Genomic DNA, 27,728 nt, shown 5'->3' with positions numbered 1-27,728 from the left:
CTACTTCTGTATCTCTTTCAGAGTGACCCAGAATTTGTTCAGTGGAAAAAAGAGCTGACAGAAGCTTTTACTGAGGCACAGAGGTTGCTGCGTCGGGCTCCAAAGTTTCTCAATAAATCTCGCTCAACAGTTGTAGAGCTTTCAAAACCACCGCTCAGCCACAGGAATAGCAATGGTCTGTAGGAGAAACAGAGAACAAAGTTCACTTAGGGAAAGCTACTTTGTGGACATGTTGAGTTTCACAGAATCCTTATGAGTTACTTTGTGCAATCCTCGACGCGGGATGTGCTTAGAAGAGGAAGAATTAGATGTTTACAGCGTGGGATAATGTCAGAACTCTTGTCTCTGGAGGTTGTGAAGACTGGAACAATGGCAAGTGAATTCATGCTCCTAGCAGCGGTGGAAACTACCACGCGTAGAGGCTGCATATTGCTCCCATGCATTCCCGCACCCTGGCGGTGTCTAAAACGTGGTCCGTTACTCTAGAACTACTGATGGAAGGAAGATGATGTTTTCTCTGCAATACCCTTGTTTGGTGCCTACCAAGCCTGGAGACTGAAGAGGTTACTGCTGGCTGGGATTGCACGTGTGCGTGCGATACCGACGAACCCCTCAGCTGCGGAAGGAGCTGCAGACTTGCCATGTTGGATAACCTTTAATCTGTCGTGTTGCCATGTTCTTTCCGACCATTACTGCTGACTTGATAATAACCTTTCTCCATACTGCTGATGATCAACAGTGTGACTCTTATGCACTTCAAAGTACTGAATTCTAACTGTCCTGTGGTTTAAATGTTATTGCTACTTCATGGAAACATTGAACTCAATTTATTCACTTAGTTTGTTGTACTCACTAATAGTAGCTACCACCGTTTTGCTTCTTCTACGTATATGCAGTACTATAACTGACACAATAGAGTAATAATTGGTGAAGAGGAATTTATGGTAGCTTCATCTAGTGCTCTGTTGTATAAATTGACTATTTTAGCACCGTTTTTAAAGAGCAGATTCCTTTTGACAAGTTTACAGTGAACATAAAGACAGTTCTTTTCCATTTCAGGTCAACTGCACTTTTTAAAAATTAAAAAGAAATTATTCAAATCCAATGCATTTTAGTGCATGTACTGGGTTAAAATGTCTGGGTACCTCGGTACGTATTCTGGATCACTCTTCAGTTATGGGACTTGTGGATCCTTCTCTGTTGCACACACAAACATTAAGCAAGTGTGTTCTCATAGCGTAGATACCCCAGACTTCCATTGTAGCTCAGCTCGGGAGGTTTGTGCACATCACGTGGCTCGGCTTGCAAAAGGATTTTTAATTTTCTTTTCTAGAGAGTTCAAACTGTCCACACTGAAAACAGTCTGAGAATAATGAGGATGGAACTGACAAAACGAGCTGGTCAAATGCCAGATTTGTATTAATTCTACTTGAGACATCAGTCGTGTCATGTGGAAACTCTTGCTAAAGTGAAGATATAATCTCTTAACTGTTAGACAACTTTAAGCATGTGAATCAGCCTTTCCCTGGTTATTGTGATGTTTTGTAAGAGATAGGTCAGGGCTTAATTCAAGCTTTTTTCTGATTCAGTAAACATCTTAGAGAACATTTTCTGCCTAATTATGGTGGTACAACTCTCATGGTCCCTAAAGACGATGGGAATTGCATCTCCGTAAATGGGAACCGAAGTTACACCAAAGCTTACTCTGCCCACCCAGTGTGCACGGCGTGTAGCCTGTGTTGCTAACCGATAACCACAGAGTTCTAGAGCTGTTTTCCTTGTAGAAAAGTACAAATTGGCAAAAATAGGAGAATTATTTTGGAAGTATTTGTTTATCCTGAACGGACTTGTAATAAAATTGGATGTATTTGCTTCTAGAAGTGGGAGTGGCTTAACTCTGCACAGCATGAGCTTTCACACGTGTGCGAACTGTCATCATCTGGTGCAGCATAAATGGAAAAACGCGTTTTGGAAGGTACCCCGTGTGAGTCAGGTGATATCTTGTAATGATTTTTTTCCCCATTTATTTTTCGGGTTACTCTGTAAAAAGAGTACCAACTTCTCTGTTATTCTTACTGGTAAGTGATGTTTAGCATCTCGGCATCCTCTGTAATGAGTAGTTGTGGTATTTACCAAGGTTTGGAATAGAAAATGTCTCATCTTACTGGCGCTGACTGTGCACTGGATGTTGTTAAGCTTTTCCTACAATACCATGCAATGCTCTTATTTTTCTTCTTGATTTGGGAAAAAACCTCAGATTGTGATATGAACCGCTCTTAGTTCTCATGTAACTTGTTCATACTTAGTTCATTATCAGTTCCATTCTTCTCTTTTCGTTATTTTCCACAGTTGCTTTTTACGCTAAATCCTTGTTGGCATAGTTTTGCGGTTTCTGATGCAGCATACCATGGATTCCGGACACTGGTGTCTGTGAGGAGGGGAGGGACAGATCTGTCATTGGGAAATTGTGCCTCAAAAACATAGATTTTACATGAAACGAAGGCTGCCTATTGACTTACGGAAATACGCGTATTTTGAAGTGTAATGGAGCTGTGATGGCCCTGGAACATGCTTGTTAGTGTGGTCCTTATTGCCTTGCCCGGGTACACGACAGCCGAGCTGTGCCGTCGGTCAGCACCGCTCGCCAATGTCGGACGGGAGCGGAATAGTAAAAGATATGTTTTTCTTTACTCAACTGATTTATCGACAATTTATGAAAACTTTGTATTTGTGACACACATAACGACTGTGCTGTTAGGAGAGAAGGAGAGATTACGGTAGTGAAAAACTCCCGTACGCGTGGGGGAAGTTGGGATCCCAGTAACAAGTGGGGTTCTGTGTGGAAGGGACTGGATCTTCTGGTGTGGAGGGAGAGCTGGAATTCCGCTCTTCAAAGCAAAATATTAGCTACTGCTCCGAACTGATCGTTCCTGGTTTAGGTACCAAATTCTCTGAGTTTTTTTCTTGGATAAAGATTCTTGATGGTGTTATTTTACATGGGGGTCTCTAGCTGTATGTGTAGAAAATCTTGTTGAACACAGAGAAAATAAGGCACCGTGTTGTCTACGCACTTTGACCACAACTTTACTTTTGTGATCAAAGTAAAGATAAAAGAAATTAGAGCTTCAGGCATCAACAGAGCTGAGTGAATGTTTAAACACAGATTTTTAAACAAATTATCTGAAAGTCCTTTAAAAAAAGATCAGCCGTACTGAAGATTTAAGCATGCACGGGAATTGTTTCTTATATTTCAAAATAGAGAATTACATGCCAGATAGGGCCATATTAAACGCTCCCCTGACACATCCACATGCCTTCAGAGCTGCAGGGATTATTTTCTAATTATTCTTTGTCCCTGACGTACAAGCTGACAAACGCAGTAAGACTAGATCCTGGAAAGCAAGTGCGTGAGTGCCGTGATTGTAGAAAGATGCGCAGTTTCTGCAGGAGCTGGGCTCGGGGGGTCACGGTGACTTTTAGGAGAGCTGCAGCTCTTGTTCTGTGTGCTTTTCCTTTCCCTTTCCCTCCTCTCTGAGGTAGGCTGGCATTTTTGATAGGTGGGAGTTGCTCTAAATTAGTGTCTGGTTTCAAGATAGGGATACAGCAAATTCCTGCCAAAATCAGACTTTTATGAGTTGAAATTCAAGTGCAGGAGAAGCAAAGCACCAGTTTATTCCTGCTGCAAGCAGAGTGTGACTGAGGAACCGTTTGGAGCTGGGCACGAGCTGGGCCGGCGCTGTAGGGCGTTCCCTGGACCCTCTGTCGGCTGAGATGTCCCATCATTGCAAGTATAATTAGGCAATTTTTAGTATTCAGATTTATTTGGTAATTATTTTGCAAATTCATGAAACTGTTAAAGGAACATTTACTAGTTTTTTTTTTTAAGTCCTTCATTTAACTGTAAGCTATCCAGTTTACTAAGATTTAAAGCTTCTTCATGTTAGTTATGTTTGAGCTTTGTCTTGTCACTGGTCCAGCAAAGTCTACGGCTGCAGTTTCACGGGGTACTTCTCAAACCGCTGTGAGATAAGCCCCGCTGGTGTAAGTACTGGAGCTGATCCAACTTGCACTGCTGTTCCCGGTATGTTACCCCCCGTGAGGCTTCAAAAACAAAGGCTCCGAGCACGCTAATAACAGTTGGATGTGCGGATGGGCAACCTGGCAGGCAGGGACAGCGCTGTGCTCGCTGGGCGAGGGTGATATACCTCAGCTTAGTCGCATTGGAATTTTCCTTCATTTCAACAACTCTCCTTTAGAAATGCAGCAGAAGTTTTTCTTCTCCCACTTCTGTCGAGGGAGGGAAAAAAGGAAATAGGATCATCGGATCGGTTTTGGTTTTAATATAAATTGCAGTCCAGTGGATAGATAAGAGGAAACGTTGTGTATTTGGTGCTAAAAACAAACCTGTTTGTCCAAGTTGTGATCCTGTGCAAGCGGATGCTGTTGATGTCCAGCAGAACTGCTCGGGGCGTTGATTCTGCGCGGCTGAGGTCACGAGCAGGATCAAGCCCCCGACGCGTGTGATGACTTGCGCGTTAACGGTTCCTAGGTTTACCGTCTCCGATGATAGTAAATTATTAGCTCCTGAACAGCGAAATACCTGGAGCTCTGTGTGTTGCTCTTTTCCCAGCAGCTGATCAGTTTTAGGACTAGGTTCTTCTTTAGTATCACGTACATATCTACATACCGCAGACCTTCGCAATCGCACGCTGGTTTCACTGTTCCCCACAGAGCAGATGGCAATGACACAGTTAATTTAGCTCTGAAATGCTCACACTCTAAATATATATGGAGGAAGGACTATTTTGAAGTGTACAGTAGAAAGTAAATAATTCTAGTTGTGTTGATTAATATAAGGAATGAGTCAATTCTACAAATTAAAAAATCTGAAAAGCGTATTTTGAAAAAGCATAGTATTAATTTTAATATTGTAAAAAAAAAAGAAAATATCTAAAATATGCAGAGAACATATGTATATCCAAATGTCTGAGGAGTTTCAAGATAATCTACTTTTGTTTTCTGTTGATTTCTATTCCATGGTGTACATATTGTGTGGATTGAACATTGGCTGTTTTAATACTATTGTTAAATTGTATTTTTATTTTGTGTTAAACTAATCATCACAGACTCAGCTTTATTTTGTTTATGTAAAGGTTGCTATGCTATGTAGGTATAAAACCAAGAATTCTATTTTAACAAAAAAGCATTTTATATTATTTATTAAATACATGTTTCTCCAACTTCTGACATTCCACAGATTTTCTGCTCCGTATATGTATAGAAGTGGCCGTTCCTTTCAAGCAGGATCAGTCAGCTTTATTCTGTTTTTCATAATAAAGTCGAAATAGTTTCCGTCAGTCTGTCCAGCTCACCATTCTGTTCCGAGCACAGGGACTTGCAGGCACTGTCAGGACCGTCTCGAAGTGCAGAGGCTCCTGAATGCAGAGACATCTGAAAAGCTCTTGCAATATCCGTTTGATATTTCAAGTTTCCCCTTTATTCCTCAGCATTCCAGAGAGCGAGCTTTTGTTCGCGTGAGCCTGTGCTGGGTTAACAAGAACTGATGGCCTTAAATTGGGGCACGGAATCAGCTTGATACTTGAAAAAGCTCGGAGACAGCTCAGCTGTTGCGGAGCTCTTCGATGGCGAGGTTGCTGAGCGCGTGGAAGGGAGCGGCTGCCCTTCGAGCGCGGGCGCAGGCCCCGCGGGTCCGCGCCGGGGGTGCCTTGTGTCGGGCTGGTTCGGGTTTAGGGCAGAGAGGGGCTCGCTGGCGTCGGTGATGGCAAAAATGTGCGTACTGGAAATGATTTTTGCTGTTTCAGGGTGATAACTTGGTCCTTAAAAATAGGCCAGAGCCCATGAGGACAGGAGAGGGGTCCGGCAGAGCCGGGACTCTGCTCGTTGCCCCCGCGCCGCAGCCGAGGAGGGGAGCGGCGCCCCGGGGCCCCGGCGGGGCCCGTCCCTCGGGGGGTGTCGGGGAGGCGAGCCTGCGCCCCCCGAGCTGAACCCGCCTGGCGAGCCAGCCCCTCGCCGCGGGTGGCGGCGGGGCAGGCCCGGCCGGCGGGGAGCGGGGCTGGGCTGCGCTGCCGTCCCCCGCGGCTGGGCCCGCTGGGCGGGCTCGCTCTGCCCGCGGAGGTGCGTGCTGGAGCGTGCCGCTGCCGGGCACCTCTGCAGGTAACCCAGGCCGAGCAAGGTACAAAAATAGCAGGAAATTCATCAGATAGCTCATTTGCTAAAAATAGTTCCAGTTGCAGTCATGGCCTCTGTAGTTTGAGGAATACTCAAGGTATTAAGGCACGTGCTTTTAATTTCCACTGTGGTGGAGCCTGAAGGACGTGCTCTTCAGGGCTTAACCGAATGACAGCTCGAGGGCGAAACGTGGCTTTTGCCAGCCGTGCTGCTGAAGCCGCCTCTTGTTGAGACGCTGCCCGAAGCGGGGAGGGGTGGCTGCTTTTCCCCTCGTGGTAGTTCTTGCCGCCTTTTCCACTTTCCCCTTCTCACGCCTGCCTGATGGGGTTTTCTTTCTGCGGCCGAGGAGTGAGCTGCAGGGCTGAGCTGCGCTGCCCGGCGGCGCCCGGAGGGAGGGAGAGGCCAGCGGCGGGCGCGAAACCGCGCCGGTGCCGGTGGGATCGCCGTTTCTCGGCGTCACCCGCCAGAAACGTGCCATGATGGGGGTAGTGCCGAGCCCAGTGCCGCAAACCGGACACGTGCCCGAGCAGGGATTTGTTAGAAAACCTGGGGACAGATCAGAAAGCTGGTTGTTTGCCCAGGGTCAGGACTCGTCCGGGTTTGTGTCACTCGCTGTGCGGCCAGACTGGAAGAGGAGACAGACCAGGGCTTGCCTGGCTATGGGGCTGGGCAGAGGCTTTCCTGGCTGTGGCAGGCATCTTTTCCGTAAGGAAAGGGAGAGTTCAGAGAGCAGGTGAGATGGCAAATAAAAAATAAGTCTGAAAAACAGAATAAAGCAAGAGCATCCCAGGAGAGGCGTTTTTATGAGCACTGTTTCAGTGACTACATTTGGTCCTTTAAAAAAAAAAAAAAAAAAAAAAAAGGAGCAGATTCACATGAATAGCTACTAGTGATTTAAAGAAATATATTGAAAGAGAACCTGTTTTCAATGTGTAATTTAATGGTAAGAAAAGCCAGTATCTGTAAATAACTTTAGATATTGTATCTATGAGAATCATTCTTTGTTTTATGTACTTGGCTCTTTTCATATTTATTGTGCAGAGGAGGGTGTGCCCCGTGCCGGTGTATGCTGCTGCACGTCCCAGTAGTACTTCTCACAGAGACTATCTTCAGAGTTTACAGTCCTCGGCGATTTGTGACTGACGTGCCACACTTAGTTAATTCCGCCAGTATTTTTTTAAAGGATTATGTTGGCACAGCTAAGCTGCTTCTGTGTGTTGGTCAGTACAACTGCTCTCATACGACGAGAACCCCAATAAAACCCGTCCTTTGCGTGTGTGCTGCCGCCTGGTTCTTTCGGTCTCGCCTGCCCCTTCCCGTGCGGCGAACCCCCGCGCCCCCATTGCCCCCCGCTGCTCTGTGCAGAGGTAAGTCCCTTCGCTCGCCGGAGAAGCGGTGTTCACGTGCACCGTGTTCCTTCGTGCTTTTGCCACGGGTGGCTGCTGGGGGACGCGCCCGCTGCGTCCTGCGGATGGGACGGTGCCCGCTGCGGCGAGGAGGGCCCTGGGGGTGATCCTCGGCCCGGTGTGCTGGAGCGGCACGAAAAACGGGCCTGGCAGGGACTCTGAGGTGTGCTACGGGGGACGAACAGTGGCTCTCTGAAAGCGCAGGAGGGACCCCAATGCTCAGAGCCGAGGGGAGCCCCAGCAGCGAGCCCGGCACACAGCCAGGCTCCCCCGAGGCTGCGGCGCCTTCGGAGACCATGCGAAGGATCATCCGAAGCTGCGTGCCCTCGTGCCGTTCCCGGCTGGACACGGGGTGTGTTTTAACCCGTGTTGGTGAGACGCTTGGGGCAACCCTTGGTCTCGTGCCGGGCAACTACAGCCTAACAATCCTATTTCCTTTCTTATTCACAGAGCTTTTCCAGCTGTCGGTGCTGATGCCCTGGGCACGTCCGTGGACCTCTTCAGGGGAGACGTGGAGCGGCGGAGGGTGGGTTCACCTTTGCAGCTGGGCTTGGCCGGATCCTGCGTCCTGCACCCCTGGCTGGGACTTGGATGCTGGTGGTGGCTGCACTGGGGCGGGTGGGACGCAGGTCCTGCCGGTCCCTGGAGGGTCACCCTCTGCGCCGCGCCGTCACCCGATGGCCCCTCCATGGCTTTGTCCCCAGCAGAGCTCAGTGGGGAGGTGAGGCTGGGGATGGCCATGCCAGGAGTCCCCCCCGGGCGGGCGGGGCTGCCCGCTCCCTCCCCACCTGCCCTGGCCGTGCTGCTGACCGCGTTGGCGTTGGTGCCACGGTGACTTTTTCTTTCCACCGACGGGAGGCTATTTTGAGCGTTGCTCTCAGGTCCCTCCCCAGCTCGGCCCCCCCATCTCAGGGCTGGGGCTGGCGGGGGGAGCTGGGGTGCTCCGGGGAGCCCCGTGCCGGAGCTCCGACCCGCAGTCCCGGGGTCCAGCCTGGGGTCCCCTCCTGCAGCAGCAGAGTGCCCTGGGCTGGCTCATGTCAACCCACAGCCGTTCCCCGGCTTCTGTGGGGTGCGGCCGTGCACCGAGGAGGGCACAAACACGCGTGCCAGGGAGGGCGCGGGTGGCACACGTGTGCTGGGCGGTGCAGAGAGGCCAGGGAATGCGGTGCCATCGCCTCTCCCCAGCCGAGGCCCCGGTGCCACCGCCGCGGGTATTTTTAGCAGTGACATGTGTCACCTCAGCTGCCGCCACGGCAGGGGGGTGGCGGGGGGAGGCGCACGCTGCCCCGCTGCCGCCGCTCGCCTGCGTGCCGCCTTCGCTCTCCAGCTCGCTGGGGTCCCGCACCGGCGGCAGAGCCCGGTGCCGGCGTGGGCCGTCAGCCCCCTGCGCCTGCAGCCCCCCACCCAGGTACGTGCGCTCTGGGGGGGCCTTTGGGGCAGGGGTTCAGGGCTAGGGTCTGAATGGAGCTTTTTGGGTGTGCTGGCAGCCGGGCCGTGGGCCCCTCGGTGGGGAGGGCTATTTTTAGGTGGGAATGGATGGCGATAGCGGCAGCCCCGGCTTCGGGGGCGGCTTCCAGCCACCGGTCTGTGCTGGGGAGAGGTGCACGGGAGGGCTGCGGTGGGAGCGGGGACAGGAACAGGGACAGCACTCCCTGCCCTGTGCAGGAGGGCGGCTGGGGACCCCTCGATGGGGCACCCACTGGGGTGGCGCAGCGGGTCCTGGGTGGCAGCAGGAGCGAGTACCCAGCCGGCTCCTGTGTGGGGACCAGACCCATGTGGCTGTGGCCCAAACGGGGCTGCATCCTGCTCCCTGGGGGGGGGCAGCCAGAATGGTGGTGGTGGTGGTCCCCAGCCCTTGTTTGTGCCATGCTGCGTGCTGGGTCGAGGCACATGCCCCTCTGTGCCTCAGTTTCCCCGTGTGCGGAGCAGGACTGAGGATCCAGCTCCGGCTAGCGGGAGCGGGGTTGCCTGCAGCGGGCACCCTCTGGCTCAGGGCTCTGGCTGTGCCGTTCAGGGCTGGCTCTCCCCCGCGGCCGCAGAGCCCTGCCTGGGGGGACAGCATGGGGCAGCGCTGGTCCCTGGCGGGAGTGAGGGCACATGGTGCCCAGGGCTGCCGCCCGAGAAGGCAAGTGACATTCCTCAGCCGGCTCCTGGCTGCTCCCGGCGCTCCTGCCCTTTACTGTACAAGGAGATGTGGCTGCCGGCGCGAGCGGCAGGGCCAGACGAGCCCCGACCCGCTCGGTGCATGAATGATCTCGACAGGTGAAGCCGGGGTCAGCCCAAAATGAGGCACAGGCGGGCTCCCGCGGCCGCCCTGTGCCACCCAGCCCAGGGCAGTGGGGTCCCAGCACCAGCCCGGTGCCACCGACACCCTGTACCACTGACACCCTGTGCCACCACCTCCCCACACCTCCTGGCCCCTCGCCGTGCCGGGGGCTGGAGGTGGCTGCTCATGGCCGTGCCCTCCCCAGCACTGCCAAACGGCCCGTCCCCTCGTGCCCGGGCTGCCGCGCTCCAGCCGGTGCCACGAGCTCAGACTGGGGCAATGCCCGGCAAGGTCATGGTGCTGCCGGCCCCGGCACAGCCCCGGGGCCAGCAGGAGCCCCTGGCTAACTCTCTCCTCTCTCTCCGCCTCGTGCGCCCGGCGTGGCCCGTGGCTCTCCGTACAGCACCGTCCCACCTCGCCGCCAGCATGGCCATCTCCTCGCGCCTCGCGCTCTGGGAGCAGAAGGAAAGTCTCGGTCCGGGGTGGCACCAGCGGTGTTTCGGGGCTGGATGGTCGCGGGCTGCCCGGGGGCTCAGTGCTGGGCGGGGGGACGCACCGCAGCCAGCCTGCCACACGCCTCGGGGTCGGCGTCCCCTCGGCTCCCTGCGCACATTGCTCCTGCTGAGTCCAACCCTGCCGGCTCCGGGCACCTTTGCAGCCTGAATGTTCTGGTTTGAGCAATTTTGCTGCCGTTTGGGACACGCGGTTCCCTGCAGGGCCGAGAGTTGTAGGAGTCTGCAGGGCTTGGTGCTGGTGCTGCTGCGCGGTGGCACAGCTGGGAAAGCCCTTTGCCGTGCGAGCTGCGGGAAGTGGGGCCGGGTTTTGGCTTGGGGCCCGGCATGCAGCAGGTCTGCACGTGGCCGCAGCGATGCCAGAAACCGCTTCTTGACTTGCTGCAGCCGGGGCAGTTCCCCCCGTGGCCGTGCTGGAGCTGCTGGGTGTTGGGCAGAGCTGGCAGCGCACGTGGGCTCCCCGCGGCGCCTGGCCCTTGGCAGCGTGCGGAAACCTCGGCGCTTCTCTGCGGGGCTTTTCTTCTTGGTGCTTCTCCCGCTCGCCACAGCATCCCCGAACCAGCCTGGTGCTTGCGAGCAGCCCGCGGCCTCGCCGGCAACCTGCAAGATGCCTGCAACCGCGGCTGGCCCCGCCGGCAGAGCAGGGCCCTGGTGCTCGGCTCCACCGCTCGTGCTGCTGACGCGCCCACGGCGCTGGCTTTGCCGGGGTCGCGTCCCCGCACCGTGCCCCGTAACCCAGCCTCTGCTCCTGCAAACAGATACGGGACGAGGACCGGGGGCCGCCCCCGTCCGCCCCCCCCCTGCTCCTGTCGGTCATCCCCGGGGGGTTCATCAAGCAGCTGGTGCGGGAGACCGAGAAGGAGGCCAAGGCGGCGAAACTGAAGAAGGAAACCAAGGCGAGCGTGAAAGAGGTGAGCAGTGATGAACCCCACGCAGCGCCAGGGCGTCCTGCCTTGGCGCTGGCTGGTGTCCCCATCTGTCCCCAGCCCAAAGCGGTTCCCATTCGCGGCAGCAGCCGGGGTTGCTGCGGTGCTGCCTGCCCCCACCAGCCGGGAGCCTGAGCTTTTTTTTCTGCATGAGCTGGGCTGGACGGCGAGGCCTGGGCTCGCAGCACGCCATCGGCTGCAGCAAGCTGCGGCCCCGGCCAGATGCCAACCTTGAGCAATTAATGCTGGAGACTTCATTAATGCAACTTGCCATTCCTGACTTGCTTAATTGGAAGGCAAGTAATTAAGCAGAGCACAAGGCTCTCCAGTTCGGCTCACTTAGCGCAGGAAGGGGATTGCGTGGGGCGTCCCCGGGCACAGCACCGAGCGGTGACCCAGGATGCGGTGGGTGAAGGGACGGGACGTGGCCAAGCAGAAGGGAGGAGGAGGAGGAGGAGGAGAAAGACGCCACCACCGACTGTGATCTTGCGGCCAGGTCCAGGCAGGCACCTGCAGCCATCGGCCGTGCCTGGAGCAAGCGGGTCAGGGCTGGAGCTGCGTGTCCTGCCGGGCTGTGCTCTGCACGGGCATCCTGCACCGCGCTGCGGCTCCTGGGGCCGGGGCTGGGGCCAGGTCCTTCGCCCCGTCCCTGTCGGACCCGGCTCCTCTCCTTTGCTTGGCAGCCCGCGGGGGAGGACGGCGAGGCCCGAGCCGGGGACACCCCAGCTGCCGGAGGAGAGGTGGCCAGCGAGGGGCAGCCGCTGCAGAACGGGCTGCACACGGAGGGGCAGGGGGGCGAGGGGGTCGTGGCCCCCCCACGCAAGGAGCTGCCACCCGGGAGGGCTGCACCGGGGGCCATCCCCAGCAAAGCCCCATCCCCTGCGCCCAGCCCAGCAGCGGCTGCCCCCAAACCAGCGGAGACCCCTCACCCGGAGGCTCCCAAGGCAGCGAAGCTGTCGTGCCCGGAGAAGAGCCCCAAGGACCCCCGCCCAGGGCGCAGCCCCCCAGCTCCAGCCCCCGCACCCAGCAAGAGCCCCCAGCGCTGCAGCAAAGTCCCAGCGAAGGAGGGGGACGCGCCTAAGGGGACAGGCCCTGAGACCACCAAGAAGGAGAAGGGGGCACCCCCGAGCCACGAGCAGCACCCAGCCAAGGGGAGAGCCAAGAGGGAGCCGGGGCCAGCTAGGACAGAGCCGGAGAAGATGAAGAAAGATGTCGCAGGCGGCAAGAAGGAGCCAAGGGAAATCAAAAAGCCTGGAAAAACTACAAACAAGTCAGAGGGGCCCAAGGGGGAGCCAGGAGGGATCCAAGAAAAGTCAGAAGATGTGGCAAAGGAGGTGGGGAAGGTGAAGGAAGAGCCGGGAGAGGGTAAAGAGGCACCGGGAGAGAGCAAAGAGGAGACAGGCGAGAGCACGGACAAGGACCAGGTAATGTGTCCGCAGAGCTGCCGGGCTGTTACCCCATGTCTCGGGGGCACTGATGCCATTTTCTGGTTTCACGCAGCTCTCCCCGTTCGCGTGGGCTCAGCTGGGGGCTGGGGGAAGGTGTCCCCAGGGCCAGCCAGGAGGGCAGAGGAGGGGAGGGGTTCTGGCTGGAAGTGTTGCTGCCCATGGGGCAAGTGCAGTTTGTCCAGCTCAGTTTTCCACCGGTTCCTGCACGATTCCCCTCTCTCCTCCCCGCAGGCTCCGAGGGATGTTTGGTACGAGGCAGAGAAGGTCTGGCTTGTCCAGCAGGATGGATTTACGCTTGGTAACTTGCCTTCCTCTGCCCTTGCTTTCCAGCGCTGAAGATTCGAGCTGTCTTCAGCTTGGCTGTGGGTTGGGAGCAGGGTGGGCACCGGGTGCTGCGCCGGCACCGTGCCCAGCTGTGCCTGCGGTCGGAGGTGGCCCCTCGGCAGCTCCCCACACTGCAGCTGGCTCTGCCCCGAGCTGCCTCGGCCGTGCCGCGCAGGAAGGACTCATCATCCTCTTGTTGCAGCCACGCAGCTGAAGCCGGACGTGGGGACGCCCGAGCTGCCGGCGGGGAGGGTGAGGGTGCGCCGGGAGGCGGACGGCAGCGTCACCGAGGTGGACGAGGACAGCGTGCAGCGGGTGAGCCCCCTCCTCGGTTTTGGCCCACAGCACCTTGGTGCATGGCAGCGCCCAGGCAGGATTAGACCCAGGGCAGCCCCGTTGCTTGGGCCATCATCCCGGGCTGGATGGGTCCGGGGTGCTGGGGTGCCGGCAGGGTCCGGCACAGCCCGTGCCACAACGGCAGAGCTCGAGGGGGGCTCTGGCTCTCTTCCTGCAGACCAACCCCCCCAGCCTGGATTACGCCGAGGATCTGGCCGCGCTCGTCAACCTCAACGAGTGCAGCGCCATGAACACGCTGCAGCAGCGCTACCAGTGCCGGCTCCCCTACACCTACGCCGGGCCCAGCCTGGTGGCCATCAGGCCCAGCCTGGCTGCCAGCAGCAGCTCGGGGAAGGTGAGGGGGGGGCCGTGGGGCGGCCGGGGTCTCCTGTGGGAAGCGGTCAGCGACCCCCGTGGGGACAGTGGTGGGGGGCGCCGGGCGCTGCGGTGCCGGCAGGTGGCACCGTGGGACCGTCACAGCGCGCGGCAGGGGATGCTCTGAGGACACTCAGGACCGGGGTGCTCGGGGCCGGGAAGGATAGGGGCCGGGGATGCTCTGAGGACACTCGGGACCGGGGATGCTCTGGGGGGTGCTCGGGGCGGGGGGTGTTCTGAGGATACTCGGGGCCAGGGGTGCTCGCAGCTGGGCACCGCTCCAGCACAGTTTTCCTGGTTTCCAGGAGAAAATCGCTGTGTTGCTGTGACTGCACCCCCCGAGTGGTCCAGGGGTGCCGGGGCTGGGGCGCAGTGCCTGGGGTGGTGCTTGGCCGAGCTCTTGCTCACAGGCAAGCCAGAGCAGGTCCTGCTGCGGGTTCCCTGGTCGGTCCCCAACCCTCTCTCCGGTGCTGGTGCAGCGAGGCTAGGCTGGCCGGGCCGGGCGGCGTTTCCCCTCTCCCTGGGAATCTCGGGGCGGGGTCTGCACCCTGGGGAGAAACCATCGTCCTGAGTGTGACATGTCCTCAGGATTTTATCCACAAGGAGAGAACCTCTGAGGGTTGTTTTGGGATGTGCCCTCCAACTCTCTCCCTGCCCGCAGGCGTTCAAGGGGAAGTGGGACAGCATGCCCCCGCACATCTGCTCGGTGGCACAGAGAGCCTACAGGAACCTGCTGATGCAGCGGCAGGATCAGGCCATTGTGCCCCTGGGGCGCAGCGGGGCTGGGAAGACCACGTGCTGCCAGAGTGCCCTGGAGTACCTGGTGGGCACCGCGGGCAGCGTGGACGGCAGGGTCTCAGGTACGGGGCACGGCGGGCAGCGTGGACGGCAGGGTCTCAGGTACGGGGCACGGCGGGCAGCGTGGACGGCAGGGTCTCAGGTACGGGGCACGGCGGGCAGCGTGGACGGCAGGGTCTCAGGTATGGTGCTGGGCGGCCACTGTGAGCTCCGAGCCCCGGCAGCGATGCACCGAGCGCTGGCAGTGAGGTTGTGAGGTGCTTGGTGCTGGGAAGAGTTGGTGCACAGAGAGTGTCCGTGCAGGCTGGGGAGTGCATGCAAACGTGAAGGTGATGCCGTTTCCATCCAATGGCCTCCATTTGACCCATTCCCGGTCTGATTCGTGCCCTGTTGGGGTGGTTCCATGTGGCTGTGCAAGCGCAGCACAGGCTGGTGGGGCTGCAGGGCTGCAGGCCGGGAGGCTGCAGCAGCGGGGCTGTGAGTGCCCCTGCCTCTTACCCGTCCCAGACCCAACACATTTGCTATTTTGATAAACAACTGAGTAAGCACCAGAAGGGAATTACTTGCATGCTTGGGGCAGCACTTTTCCCATCTGATCAAGTTACTGGTGACGTGAGAGGAAGCGCTGTTAAGCAATCAATCAGTAGCTGTAGAGGACAGGTTTGGATTTTGGAGCGAGCTCTGGGTACACCATGCTCTTGCAAAGGGCTGATGAATGGCCCGGAGCAGGGTGGAGGTGTGGGCAGGCTGGCACGTGTCCCTCCTGCCAGCACACGTGCTCTCGCAGTGCGGGCTGCTAACCTGGCCAGTACCCCAGGTCCCCGTGCACTGGGACAGACGCCCGGGAGGAGCAGGCGGAGGCGCAGCCAGGAGAAGCCTTCTCCAGCGCTTGTTTGCAGCCCTGAGGCTGCGCTGCTGCAGCAGCGGCGCAGTCTGGCTCTCTCCCGGCAAGCAGTGGAGTGATGCAGGGCTACAGCCATCGCAGGGCGGCTCAGGGGGCTGCCGGTGCTGGTTTTGCAGTGGAGAAGATCCAGGCGATGTTCACAGTCCTGGGCGCCTTTGGGTCAGTGACCACCGGCCACAGCAGCAGCTCCACGCGCTTCTCCATGGTCCTGTCGCTGGATTTCAGTGCCACCGGCCGGATAACGGCTGCTCACCTCCAGGTACCCCACGGGCCCCGTCGCCTGGCGAGACGGGAGGGCTGTGACTGAACCCGGGGAGCCTCGGGTTGGGGCCGAACAGCCCCTGCGCCGCTTCCCAGCCAGGCTGGGCGCGAGAGGAGTGATGCTCTGCTCTGCTTCTCCTCCTGGACCAAAGGTGCCCCCGGGCCGCAGCTGAGCAGCAGCTCTGTCAGCAGTGTGGCGGGGTCCCCCACAACCCACCCCCCCTCCCCTGGCAGGGAGCGCAGAACAGCGCTGGAATGAAATGTTTATGAGGAAATGTATAATTCAGCATTTCATTAGCAGCACCTTGCACGTCAGCCTTGAGCAGAAGCCTCTGAGGGCTTTTATCACCATCAGGGCTGTTACACAAAGGCACTTTAACCAGAGCTGCCGTGGCCCCGGGCCTCGACTGATGGAGGAGAGGGCTTGAGCCGGTGTCTGCCCAGGGCTTCCCAGGGCTGCCCCATTGCTGCCCCTCCTCTGCCCCAGGCACCGGCAGGGAGCCGATGGCCCGGCGTGGCCGTCCTTGTGCAGCAGTGGGACTGTGCCCCTGGGAGCATTCGCTCTCTGGACCACCAGTACCGTCCTGGGATGCTCGTGGGGAGGACAGGACAACCGAGGGTCCCAGCTCTGCAGGGACTTGTTCCTGGTGTCAGGGCTGGATTGAACAAGTTTGAGAAGGCTGGAGGCAGGTCTGGGCTTGTCTCAGTCCTGGGCAATGGCTCACCCGTTGCTGGAACACAGAGATTGTAGCATCTCTGCTAGGGCCATCGTATTGCCCAGACCTCCGGAGGCGGGGAGGGACCATGGGTGTTGCACCCATGTGCTGAGATGTTGCCCCTTGATGCACGCCTGGGGCACGATTCGGCTCTTGCTTGCGCACCCCGCGGGAGGAGCAGCCCCCAAAGCCAGCCGTGGCCCCGCAAGGAGAAATCCAGCCCCTCCTTGACAGCTCCCAATAGCATCTCCCCGTCTCCGGGTGCCACTGTCCCCTCTCTACCCTGTGTGCCCGGCTTCCCTGGACCCCCGAGCAGACCGGCCCCCCTGCAGCACCAGGGGCTGTCCCCGCCTGCACGCTGGGGCTGGGGGCTGCCGCTCACGCCTGCCTCCGCTCCCTCCCCCAGACCATGCTGCTGGAGAGGGGCCGCGTCGCCCAGCAGCCCCACGGAGAGAGCAGCTTCAGCGTCTTCCCCCTGATGCTGGCGGGGCTGGATGCGGCTCACAGGTGGGTGTGCGGCTCCAGGGCACCGGGCGGCTCCGCTGATGGGTAGCCCCGTCGCCGAGGGGCTCCCTGTGATTTATACCCCAGTTTGCTCCAGCAATGTGGTTTTTGAGACCTCTCTGATAAGAAAGAGATTGTGAGGGTGATCGCATTAGTGATGCTGCAGGGATTTTTATACACTTATATATTAGAGATTTTCCAGGAAACGGGCATTTTCTGGTGCTTTTTCTGAACCTTTACTAAAACTGAAATTGGGCTGATCAAATGAGAGTAGAGGTCCCTTTCCCTGCTTGCTTCTGGCTTTCCCCACAAGCTGCGCATGCCCGGGCTGCCCCGGGTGAAGGTGCCAGCTCCGTCCCCCTGCCAGGGGCAGAGCCGCGGGAGCCTTTCCCGACGAGGCCCCTCGGACGTTGCCGTAAAGGCAAAGGGGCTCTGCGGGTGTCGGAGATGGTCCCCGAGGAGAGGGCGGGGGGTCTGGGGAGTGCTGGGGGCAGGAGCGAGCTCGAGTCTCATTTTCTGTAACTGCTTCCAGGACGATGCTGCACTTGCACCAGGTGGCTGAGAACAACTCCTTTGGGATCAAGCCGTTCACGAAGGTAGGGAGAAATGCCGGAGCCACGCAGCAGCCTGCAGCGGGATGCTGCAGCGCACGCCTTTGTCACCCCCGGTTAGAGGATGTGTTGGGGTGCTCGGCTGCTGGGCGACTAGGGATGGTGCGGCCGTACCGGGCGCGTGGAGGGAGGGAGCGTCTGCCCAAACAGCCTCCAGCACCCCTCCGACAGCCCCGCGGGAGCAGGGGGGCTGCCAGGGCCGGGGCCGCTGCTGCCTGGTGTCTGTGCTCGGGTTTCGGACACCCCCTGTTCGCCCCGGGGACGGAGCCTGCTGCTCCGGGGCCAACAACCCCTGACGTTTCCCTGTGGCAGCAGCTCCTGGGGGGCGAGCGCATCCTTTGGAGGGCCCAGAAAGCAATTTTTAGGGGCTAAAGTACTGCATTTGATTTCCAGCCCCGGCTCCTTATTAGTCTGAGCCGTTTGCAAAGATCAGGCAGAAGGTCTATGAGCCAAAGCACTTGGATGAATCGCAGCAATTTGCAGTTACATCATCTATCGATGAATTCAATATTCGATCTTCATTAGGGAGCTCCTGCGCCGGTCTGGCAGCCAAAGGCATCAGCTGTTTGAGCAGCGGCTCTCGTGGAGGGCACGGCGGGTACCGCGGGTCCTCGCCCTGCTGATGCAGCAGCAGATTTGGGTTCAGAGATGGGGTTTTACCCTCCCGTCGCAGCCCCCGATTCCTGTGCGTTCCCCATCCCAGCACGGAGGGTTTTCCCACTGGGATGCAGAGGGTCAGCAGGAGCCGGGCAGCACCGGCCCCGGACAGCACCTCTTCAGTTCAGGGAGTGCGAGCTCTGCAAAGGGGACAAGCGCTGTCCCCACCACCACTTCTCCTCCTTCCCAGCAACATTCCCCACGGAGCACGCATGTCCCTGGAAAACCGGGCTTGGCATTCTGTTCAGCACGGACATGGCAGGGCTGTCCGAGGAGCACCCAGGGCACTGGGGATGGGGACGTGGAAGGATGAACTGCCCAAAAGCGCCCCGGGGGGATGAAATCCTGCGCTGCAGCCTGGCCGGGCTGAGCAGGGACGTTGGTAGCGCTCTGTTTGCCTGCTCTGGAACCAGCCCAGAAGGAAAGCCAGGGCGGTGGTGTGCTGCGTTTGGTTTCCGTTGGAGTTTGGGGAAATTTGTCAGATTTTCCTTTCTGAACAGTGCTTTGGATGCCGAGATCAAAAATCTAATAGGCGGCATCCCAGCCTTCATCCCCGCAGCCAGTGGGGATGGATAACCTCTGCTGTGACAGCGGTGTCACAAGTATTTGGGGTATTTGTTTGAGTCTGGAGAAATTGCAAACCCAGCTCTGTTTTCTCATTAGTAGCCGCCCCGTAGACCTCTGCGGGAGCCAAAATCCTTTAGCCCGGGCGGGCTGGTCCTTGCCAAGACAGGGATGGAGCCCACGTGCGGTGTCTGCCCCCAGGGCTGCACGTGTCTGCATCGAAAATCCTCAGTTCAGGAGAAAAAAGCCCTAATTTTGCGGTGGGGCTGTATTTGCAAAAAAAATTGCAGGAGCCGTGGACGGGGCCACGGTGTTGGAGGCGGGCGGATACGGTCCTGCTGGTGGCTGGGAGCTGTTCAGCGGCCCCGCACACCGGGGCGGGGGTGTGTGGCGAGAAGTCAGCAGATATAAAATGTCTGTCTCCAGCTGCTGCTTAACGACTCTGTAGGCACTCCTGAAGTGGGAATTATGCGGTGGTGTACAACGAGAAGACGTACCCAGGCTTACTCCTAACGCCAGGGGCTTCTCCCACTGCTGTCCAAACTGGTCCTAGAGTCCCTTATTGTTTTTTCCTTGCTGGCCACGTGGTTTTCTTATGCCCTTTTGCGTTCCCCCCGCGTGTATCCCTGTATCCCCTGTGCCCAGCGCCCGGGATGCTCCGGCAGAGGCAGTGACGTTTCCCCTCCCGTCTCTTTCTGCCTGCAGCCCGAGGAGAAGCAGAAAGCCTCAGCGGCGTTCGCCCAGCTCCGGGCTGCCATGGGCATGCTGGGCATCACGGCGGAGGAGCAGACGGCCGTCTGGCGCGTCTTAGCCGGCATCTACCACCTGGGAGCCGCCGGGGCCTGTAAAGGTAAGGGCGGCTCCTGCCTCTCCTTCCCTTATACCTCGTCTCGGTGCCGGGGGTGAGCAAGCACGTCCCAGCGGCGTTCGGTGCTTGGGCACGTTGCACACCAAGAAGCGTTCGGGAGCGATGCTCGCCCGGAGGCTGTTGCACAGGCGGCTGCTCCGAGCTCCCCGTTGCACGTGGAGGAGCTGCCTCGAGCTGGGCGATGCTGCGTGCCGGCGTCCTGCCCCGCGGGGGCTTCTGGAGCGGGTCCGTCCCGCGGCCACGCACGGGCAGGACGGGGGCTGCAAGGCGTCGCCTTGTGTCTGCTCTTTGGGAAGGACCGGGGTAGGTGACTCGTTTGTTGGCACATTGTCCCCAAGGACACTGCGAAGGGACAGCTTCAGGTAGCAATAATGTTATCATCTCTTCAGTGTCTAATACAGTAACTGAATTATAATAGCGTGAGTCTGGGTGAAGATTGTATTTATAAAGACTTTGTTAATATGGGCATATAGAAATTGCCGTATCCCTTATAAATTATTTTAAGATGTGCTCTAACCCATTTTAGAGACAGCCACGTTGATTTACACACTTCAATTTATGAGGGCTGCATAAAGGCTGCTATAAACTAAACCATAGACATTTATAAATGTCTCTGCAACATGTCATAACACATCTATGGTAATTTATGCCATTAATCATTTATTAATTATTTTAAAAGGATGAATGCTGTCGTCACTTACAGCGAGTTCTCTTTCTCCTTCTCTCTGGTGTTCTCTTTCCCCATCTCCATCTCCCCTAATGCCCTTCCAGCTTTTAAAAAAATGACCCTGCTGTCTCAGGCTGAAGTGTGGGATAAGGCTCTTGGCAAAAAAAAAAAAAAGTCAGTCCTTCTGCCTTGAGGGTTTTCAGGAGAGCAGATTCTGGAGACGCGTCTCATTTTAAGAGCGGCCAGCTGAAAGGCAGCAGGGGGGACGGTTACTGTGTTGGCCACGGGGGCTTGCTGGGTGAGCGGAGCTGGTTTGCTCAAACTTACTGAACTTTCTGTCCCAAGCATCCTGCAGGTCAGTCTAGAAGTGAATCGAGTGCGATACTCAACAAATCTTGTCGCAATGATTTCAGCACGAATAGGAATGTTAACCGCGGGCCCAGGCAGGGCTTGTGGCTTCGGAGCAGGCTTGGGTACGGGATTAACAACCAGAGCATGTCTCAGCATCACTCACTCTGGTATTGATTCCCCCATCGTGTGTCAACAAAAGGGGAGAAATGAAAGGAAATATGGATAAAAAATGGATCAAAGCTGGATGGAGCAAGAGTCTCAGTGGGGGCGATGACTCTTTTAATGTGGTTAAACCTGTCTCCCGATAGCCATCTCTTCCCTTCCGCTTTCATGCGCTTTGAAGTTGTATATTCCAAGTCCTCTGCCTGAGATCTCGCCGAAGGGAGCCTCATCACTGGTTTTTCACTTGCATTCAGGAGCGCAGCCAGGCGCTGCAGCCGCGGTCGCAGCCGCCGCCGCCGCCATCCCCGCGACAGCGGCCCCGGCACGTGCCGTGCTCCGGCTGCTGGGCCCCAGCACAGGTTAAATGCACCTTTTTTTCCTTCTGCTGATGGGTGTCGTCTCATCACAAATTCAGTTTGTCCAGGGATGAAACAGGAGCGAACAGCACCACCTCTCTCTGGCTGAGAGTGGAAAATACGTTTGCAGCTAGAAAAACACCGAGAAGAAAAGGTTGCATTTCAAAAGCCTGCTCCGTCCCCGTGTCAGCGTTCCCCGTTGCCTTTGAAACGTGTTAGAGCAGCTCTTTTTGTGAGAGAGCAGCCTGACAGCGAGAGGCCAGCGGGGCATCCTAGGTACCCATTCACCTAAGTGCTTCCAGTCCCCTTTGTGGGCTGCAGAATATTACATATTTTCATTTATTCATTGATTCTTTAACCAGGAGGGAGGTTTCGAGCGCAGCTGGGGGTCGGCATTCAGCTCGCTCTCAGCTCGCCGTTTTGCTGACTGTTATAAAAATAAAGCACCGTGGCTCCCTGCTTTCTGCGGGCTTCCCACCGCGCGCCTTTAATAAAGGCGACTGGGTTTCCAGCGGCTGCGAGTCACCGAGGCCCTGCCGGTGCTGCAGGCGGGTGTGCGCCGTGGACGGGAGCCAAGCGCGGCTCCCCCCGCACCCCCGCGGCACTGGGCAGAGGCCGCTGCAAAACCAGCGGCCTGAACCCCTTGGAAGGAGGAAAACCATAAGGGCAGAAGTGCAGGAGGAGGGGGCAGGAGCCGCTGCTCAGGCGGGGGAGGCTCTGAGCCCCCCCAAACCCCGCGGAGGTCGGCAGCACCGGGGCGGCATCCTGCATCCGCCGCCCTCCCGCCTCGCCGCGCGGATGGGGCTGGTTCCCCGCAGCAGCCCTGACGGCGGAGGGATGGGAGCGCCCAGGCAGCCGGGCGGGTTTGGGGTCCGGTAGGGGAGACCCCCAGTTGCTGGGGACCTCCATCAAAACGTAAGAGGGAGAGCACCTGGCAGGATCCGACGGGCGTTAATTATGCAGCTTCCTGAGCGCAGATGTCAATCAGGAGTGGGCTCGGATGACTTATTGCTTTCTCACCAGAGCTGAGAAAAAAGCCTTAAACCTGCATTATCGCTGCTGTTTTACAGCCTCTGAGATGTAGTGACCTTTCCTTAATTGATGTGGAAATGACACTTTGTTCTTAGTTCCACCCAAGCTCAACGCCTAGATTTACCCGAATTTTTTATTGCTGCCTGTTGCTGAAAGGCGGAGGGAACAGCGTATCCATAATTAGCACTGTGCCAGGGTTTCCCTTCTGTGGCAAATATATCTGTCCCCAGGGTGGTCACTGGTGCAGAGGGAAAAATGCGTGGTGGGAGGATGGATTGCGGGGCTGCTGCCGGCACAGCCCAAGCCCGGTGCTCCGGCAGCGCGAGGGCTGCCGTCGGGAGAGGAGCGCACAGGGGGCCGGGCAGTAAATTGCCTAAAGCAACATCGCGAAGCTGCGTGCCGATCGTTCCTCTTCCAGCAACTCCACCTTGCAACGCTCTCAGGTACCTGCCTGCAGAGTGCAAGCCTTTGCAGTCCGCTCTGTGCGGGGGGAGCCCGCTGCAGCCCCTCCTTTCCCTGGGATTCCTGTGCGTGCAGAGGACACGGGTTTGCAAGGAAAGCCCAGGCATCGTCGCTTGTGGTTTTGGTGCCGCTTGCATGTTCCTCGGCACCGGCTGCGACAGCCTTGCTGGCGTCGGAGGTGAAGAGGAGAGAGCAGGACCCAGCGCGGGGAGCCTCTGCCCCTGCTTTCGCTTTGCTTTTCCTTTGCTGTCCCGGGGCTGGCGCCCAGCGGGGCCCTTGGGTGTTGTTAAATCACTGGCTTTGCCGTAGCTCTGTGCTGCGGGTCAGTGAAAGGCCACCTCGCTCCTGACGGGAAGGGCTGCTCTGCTTTCCTGCATCGTTCGTCAAAATGATCCTTGGAAAGGATTGCATTAGGGCTGGCCTCTTGATCTTGCCAATTTTTCTTTCTCTCTGTTAAAGCCTTTTGCTCTTCAGCACCTGGGTTCTCCTGCCGTAGAAGGAAGCGCAGCTGATTTTGCATGTTTTGTTTTCGGTAGTATGGTGGCTCTCAGTGCTTCTTGAATTGCAACCCTCAGGAGCAACAGTTCTGCCCTGATGAAGCCTGATGGCTTCACGGGAAAGACCTAAACCAAGGTGGCACAGCCTCCAGGGGCTGGCTCATGGTGCAGTGAGCGTCCAGCCACAGGCCTCTCTCCGCTGCGGGATGTCCTTAGGATTTCTTTTCCCCAGGCGAGAGGATTTAGGCAGAATGATGCGTCCCCCCCAGGGCAGGGGGACCCTGGTTTGGAGCACAGATCGGGCAGAGCTGCGTGATCTGCTGCCCGGGTCTGCAAAATGAGGAGGTTTGCTGGAAATTGTGCTTTGAGCTGCTCAAGCCCCGTGCAGGGAGCAGGAGGGAGATCCAGCCCTGCGGGCAGCGGGGTGCCGGGGGGTCTGCACCTTGGCGCATCCCTGCTCCGCGTGGGAGCCAGGGGAGCAGGAGCAGAAAACACTGGGAATAGCCGGAGTCCTGGCTGGAGCCTGGCTGCTGCTGCCGGCTTGTCGGGGGCCGGCTCGGGGATTCCTGTTGACATTGCCTCTCCTTCGTGGAGGTTTTTACGATCACCACCGCAGCTCCTGGTCCGGGTGGGCTGTCTCCCCACACACCGAGTTATGGCACTATCTGTTCAGTGCTCTGACATCTTTACTGCAAACAGTCAGGGAAATGCAGCCAGAATGGCAGATTTCTTTAATCATGCTATTACACAGCTCTTCCCTTTGTTATATATAGGCTTTAATATGTCATACATCAGGCAATGGGTCAACAGAGAATAGACTGGAGAATTTAGTGCAGGACAAATAAATTAAGCATTCAAGTCAGGAGGAGCCTCCTCTCTCTCCCTGCACCCTCCCAGGGTAATAAAGAGGAATAAATGGGCTTTTTTATTTGTCCCATTAGCAGTGCAAATGTTTTAATGACAAAATAAGTGGAAGAAAAAGGACAGGCTGACAACGTGCACCCCGAGCAGCCGAGGGAAGGCAGGTGAAGGGGGCTGCTGGCTTGCATGGGAAGGGGGCTCGCGGCGAGGCTGAGCTGCCCCGTCCTGGCAGCGGGCCCGTGGTGCAGCTCCCCTCCGCTCCCGGGCGCCGCTGCTGTCGGCTCGCAGGTACCAGCCCAGGCAGAGGCAGGGATGGGGTCAGGGGGACGGGGTCCAGCCCCTCCGGGCTTCCCTGCTGCTCCCCATGCTTCCCAAATTGAAATAAAAAATAGGAACCCTGCTGCTGCCCGGGCAGCACGCATGGGCATGCAAGCGAGACGAAGCTGGTGCTGACCCTGTATTTTCCTACTGCTTCTTTTAAATATTAAATGGGCCAAAGTAATTACCTTTTAGGTGTTAAAGCTGGCGTGTTTTACAATGGTCACATCGCACCCAGGAGGGCTGCTGCTGTTTATATTTTATGAAGTGTGAAATGGTGCCCAGCCTCTCCTGGGGTGGGCTGCCGGGGGCCAGCGGCTGTGGGCTGGGCAGATCCGCAGCTGGGCAAGCTGCGGGCGCAGTGGGGTTTGCAGCAGCGGCCGTGCCCCCAGACTTGCTGACTCAGCGCACGCCAGCGGCTAACAGCGAGGGTGTAATTTGGGGAGCACCAAAGGGCCAACCCCTCGGTGGGAGAAGGAGCGTGTCCGGGGGGTACCAACATGCCGGGCAGCATCACGCCAGCCTCCGACACCACGTGCCGGTCAGACAGCGATTGTTTGGTTTTGTGGAGGTGTGAAACACGGCGCTGCATCCCTCTGCCCAGCGCAGCAGGACGTCTTGCATGCCAGAGCAGCAGGGCGTGGGCATCTGCTTCCCCCCTTGCAACTGCTCCGATGGGAAGAGTTTGCACTGTGGCAGGCTGGGCTGAGCGGAGCCCCTCGCTCGTCCCAGGGCTGCCGGAGCGGGCAGTGTGGGATGCTGGCTGCGGGAGCCCCGCCGGCGGGGCAGGTCTGTGCAGCCCTGGCCCCGCAGCCCCTCCGCTCCCCGGCGTGCAGCAGCGTGCGGAGATCTTCTGTCTGATGGGGATCAGCCTCTGTCCAGCCAGCTAAGACGAAAACAAAATAAATCAAAGCCTGGACTGTTGAGGCAATTCCTCTGTCTGCTCCAGTGTAGCCCTTGATGTTGGAGCCCTTCAGTCAGAATAAAAAATAATGGGAAAAGATGAAATGGGAGGGAAAGGGGGGGATGACTCGTGGGTGTGCTGTAAGCACCCCTCAGCCCCCGGCCCTGGGGAACGTGGCCTTTTGCTGCTTTGTGCATCACCTCGGCCAGGAGCGGGGGACCCTGCGGTCATCTCCCGCTCTCCATCCCAAACCCTCTCCCCGGCCACCCGCCGCCTGCTGTATTTTAAGGGGTACCTGAGCCGTGAGCCCCCAGGCCGGCTCCTCATCAGTCACCACCTAAAAGCGCTACCCAGAGGTCTCCGGGCGACTTCGCCCGTCTGCTCCCACTCCTGCTCGTCCCTCTGTATTCCTGAGCGTGCGTCGGCCGGCTGCCTCCGCAGCACCTTTCCTTCCTCGATTTGTAAAAGGATTTATCCTGCAGATTGCTTCCCTATTGGTTTTAATCATTAAGCTGGAATTTGCTATTGCTGGATGTAAATAATGTGTGCCGGCTCTGTTTGCTGACGGAGCTGGGAGGAGTGCTGCTCTCGGGCTGACGGGGACAGCAAACATTGCTGGGGCTGAGGAAGGTGATCTGGGATTTTGAGGGATTGGTTCATAATCCCATCAGCTTCCATAAACACATCTGCTAGTTTGCTCCACAGCAGCTCTTGAAATGCACAACATTACCGATGCTGTGCTCGCAGCAGCAGCCTGGGCAGGTCGCGTGGTCCGCCTCTGAATTGCCTTAAAACATCTCCTCGGAGCAGGTCTCTCCTCTGCCTGGTCTTGCTGGGCAGGAGGGATGCTCTGAGCACCTGGGGAGCACTATAGCAAGGAAAATACGTTCAAAAGCATGGATTTGAGATCCTTAAAGTTTTGAACTATCTTCTGACCAAAAAAAGAAGGTCCTCTTATGCTAAGTGATTGCCCAAGGGACAAATCCGTCAACCTTTCTCAAGTCAGCCAGCCTTTGATATGATAAGTGTCTTGCAAAGCTGAGAAAATCCTTACAGCTGCTGTGAGCAGAAGCACGTGGGGGGGGGGCAGCCCCACGTACTGCGCACTGTGGGAGCGGGAGCCGGGCAGGCCACCGAGACGGGGTCCGGTGCCTAGAGAGAGGTGCGGGAGTTGTCCCTGAAGGAGAAGGGATTGCAGGAGGCGGCGGATGGACTTACAGGAGGAAAAAGCTTTTCGCTTCAGTTAGCGATGTTATGCAGATGGGCAGTGAGGTAATGCTAAAACTCTTCCTAGCAGCCAGGCCGTCAAGGTGGAATCATCTTTTGCTGTGGGTTATTTACAGCCATTCTGCAGGCCCGTCTCTGCAAGCATCCAGGCGCTGGGGGCAGAGGCCCCCTCCCTGCCCCCGGCACGGCTCCTGCCTGCTTTGCCCAGGCTCGCTCTTTGCCCGAAGGGCATTTCCAGGCTGTGCTCTGCAGGTCGTTGCTCTGAGCGGGTCGGCAAGGGCAGCGCCTGGTCTGAAACCGCCCGCTAGGGATGCAAGGGAAGGGCTGATCCAGCAGTCCTGGGGGGATGGAAGGAAAGTGGGGTGCAGTGGTACAGCACCTCCACCTGCTCCCCATCCCACGCTGCGAACAGCAGTCCTTTTTTGTTTTATTTTATTTTGATTTTGAGGGCTTGCAGGTGGAAGTGGGCAGGGGTGATTGCCGGAGGCACCGAGCCTGCACCCGGCTCCGCTCCGGCTGGCTCTGCCTGACCCGTCCGTGCCCCCCGCGTCCCCCTCCCCAGTTGGCAGGAAGCAGTTCCTGAAATTCGGGTGTGCGAGCACCGCCGCAGAGGTGCTGGGCTGCGACCTGGAGGAGCTCACCACCGCCGTCTTCAAGCACCACCTGAAGCAGATCCTGGCGCAGGTCACGGCACGAGGCAGCCGCCTGCCCCCGGCGGAGGAGAGCCCGGCAGGTACCGGGATGCTGCGTCCCTTTTTCCTTTATTGTGGGTGATAGGGAAATGCTGTGCTCTCTGCTGCTCTGGACTTTTCTTTTCAGGCAGCGAGGTCCGTTTGAGTCTGTTCATGTTAATTAAACTATTAACTGCTCCGTCATGGAGCTACCCTCGGCTCTACAGCTGACCCTGCCTGCCGCTCCTTCGGGACACCCGCAGATCAGGCGAATTCAGATAGTGCCACTGGCGGATGAGCGATGTGGCTTAAATGCTGTGAGAGCTCTCCCTAGAAAAGGGGGGGGAAAACCCCAAACCAGGAGGGCAGCAGGGTGGGCGTCCTTCCCCTGCCCACAGATGAAGCCGTGCCAGCATTGTGCTGCGTGCGCCCACGGGCTGGACACGGCGGGGAGTTGTGCTGCTGCCACTATAAACCTCGAATTAATATATGGATCTAATTCACAGAGGCAGATCCAGCAGGCACACGGTGGGGGGGTGTGAGATACTGCCCGGC

General features: G+C 57.7%; 2 protein-coding genes across 6 annotated transcripts in view; both read left to right on the top strand.

Annotated features, from left to right (window-relative positions):
* Positions 1 to 7,468, top strand: part of GRK3 (G protein-coupled receptor kinase 3) — a 76,594-nt gene extending 69,126 nt beyond the window's left edge. For 3 of the 5 annotated variants that reach the window (XM_075167495.1, XM_075167490.1, XM_075167494.1), the window contains one exon: positions 22 to 7,468. In XM_075167495.1, coding sequence (XP_075023596.1) covers positions 22 to 183 — 162 coding nt within the window. In that variant the 3' untranslated portion in view covers positions 184 to 7,468. The remainder of the gene's footprint in view (positions 1 to 21) is intronic. The other 2 variants (XM_075167493.1, XM_075167492.1) reach the window with 2 other exon arrangements.
* Positions 7,469 to 8,621: 1,153 nt separating this feature from the next.
* Positions 8,622 to 27,728, top strand: part of MYO18B (myosin XVIIIB) — a 76,183-nt gene continuing 57,076 nt past the window's right edge. The window contains exons 1-14 of the mRNA XM_075167505.1: positions 8,622 to 8,983; positions 9,365 to 9,370; positions 10,265 to 10,324; positions 11,130 to 11,284; positions 11,983 to 12,723; positions 12,979 to 13,045; positions 13,274 to 13,386; positions 13,586 to 13,762; positions 14,444 to 14,642; positions 15,601 to 15,743; positions 16,868 to 16,968; positions 17,498 to 17,561; positions 19,503 to 19,647; positions 27,065 to 27,235. Of these exons, the coding sequence (XP_075023606.1) occupies positions 8,824 to 8,983; positions 9,365 to 9,370; positions 10,265 to 10,324; positions 11,130 to 11,284; positions 11,983 to 12,723; positions 12,979 to 13,045; positions 13,274 to 13,386; positions 13,586 to 13,762; positions 14,444 to 14,642; positions 15,601 to 15,743; positions 16,868 to 16,968; positions 17,498 to 17,561; positions 19,503 to 19,647; positions 27,065 to 27,235 (2,302 nt within the window). The 5' untranslated portion in view covers positions 8,622 to 8,823. The remainder of the gene's footprint in view (positions 8,984 to 9,364; positions 9,371 to 10,264; positions 10,325 to 11,129; positions 11,285 to 11,982; positions 12,724 to 12,978; positions 13,046 to 13,273; positions 13,387 to 13,585; positions 13,763 to 14,443; positions 14,643 to 15,600; positions 15,744 to 16,867; positions 16,969 to 17,497; positions 17,562 to 19,502; positions 19,648 to 27,064; positions 27,236 to 27,728) is intronic.

The sequence above is a fragment of the Calonectris borealis genome, chromosome 18, assembly GCF_964195595.1.
Source record: "Calonectris borealis chromosome 18, bCalBor7.hap1.2, whole genome shotgun sequence".
NCBI classification, from domain to species: Eukaryota; Metazoa; Chordata; class Aves; order Procellariiformes; family Procellariidae; genus Calonectris; species Calonectris borealis.
This window is presented reverse-complemented; position numbering and strand designations above follow the sequence as displayed.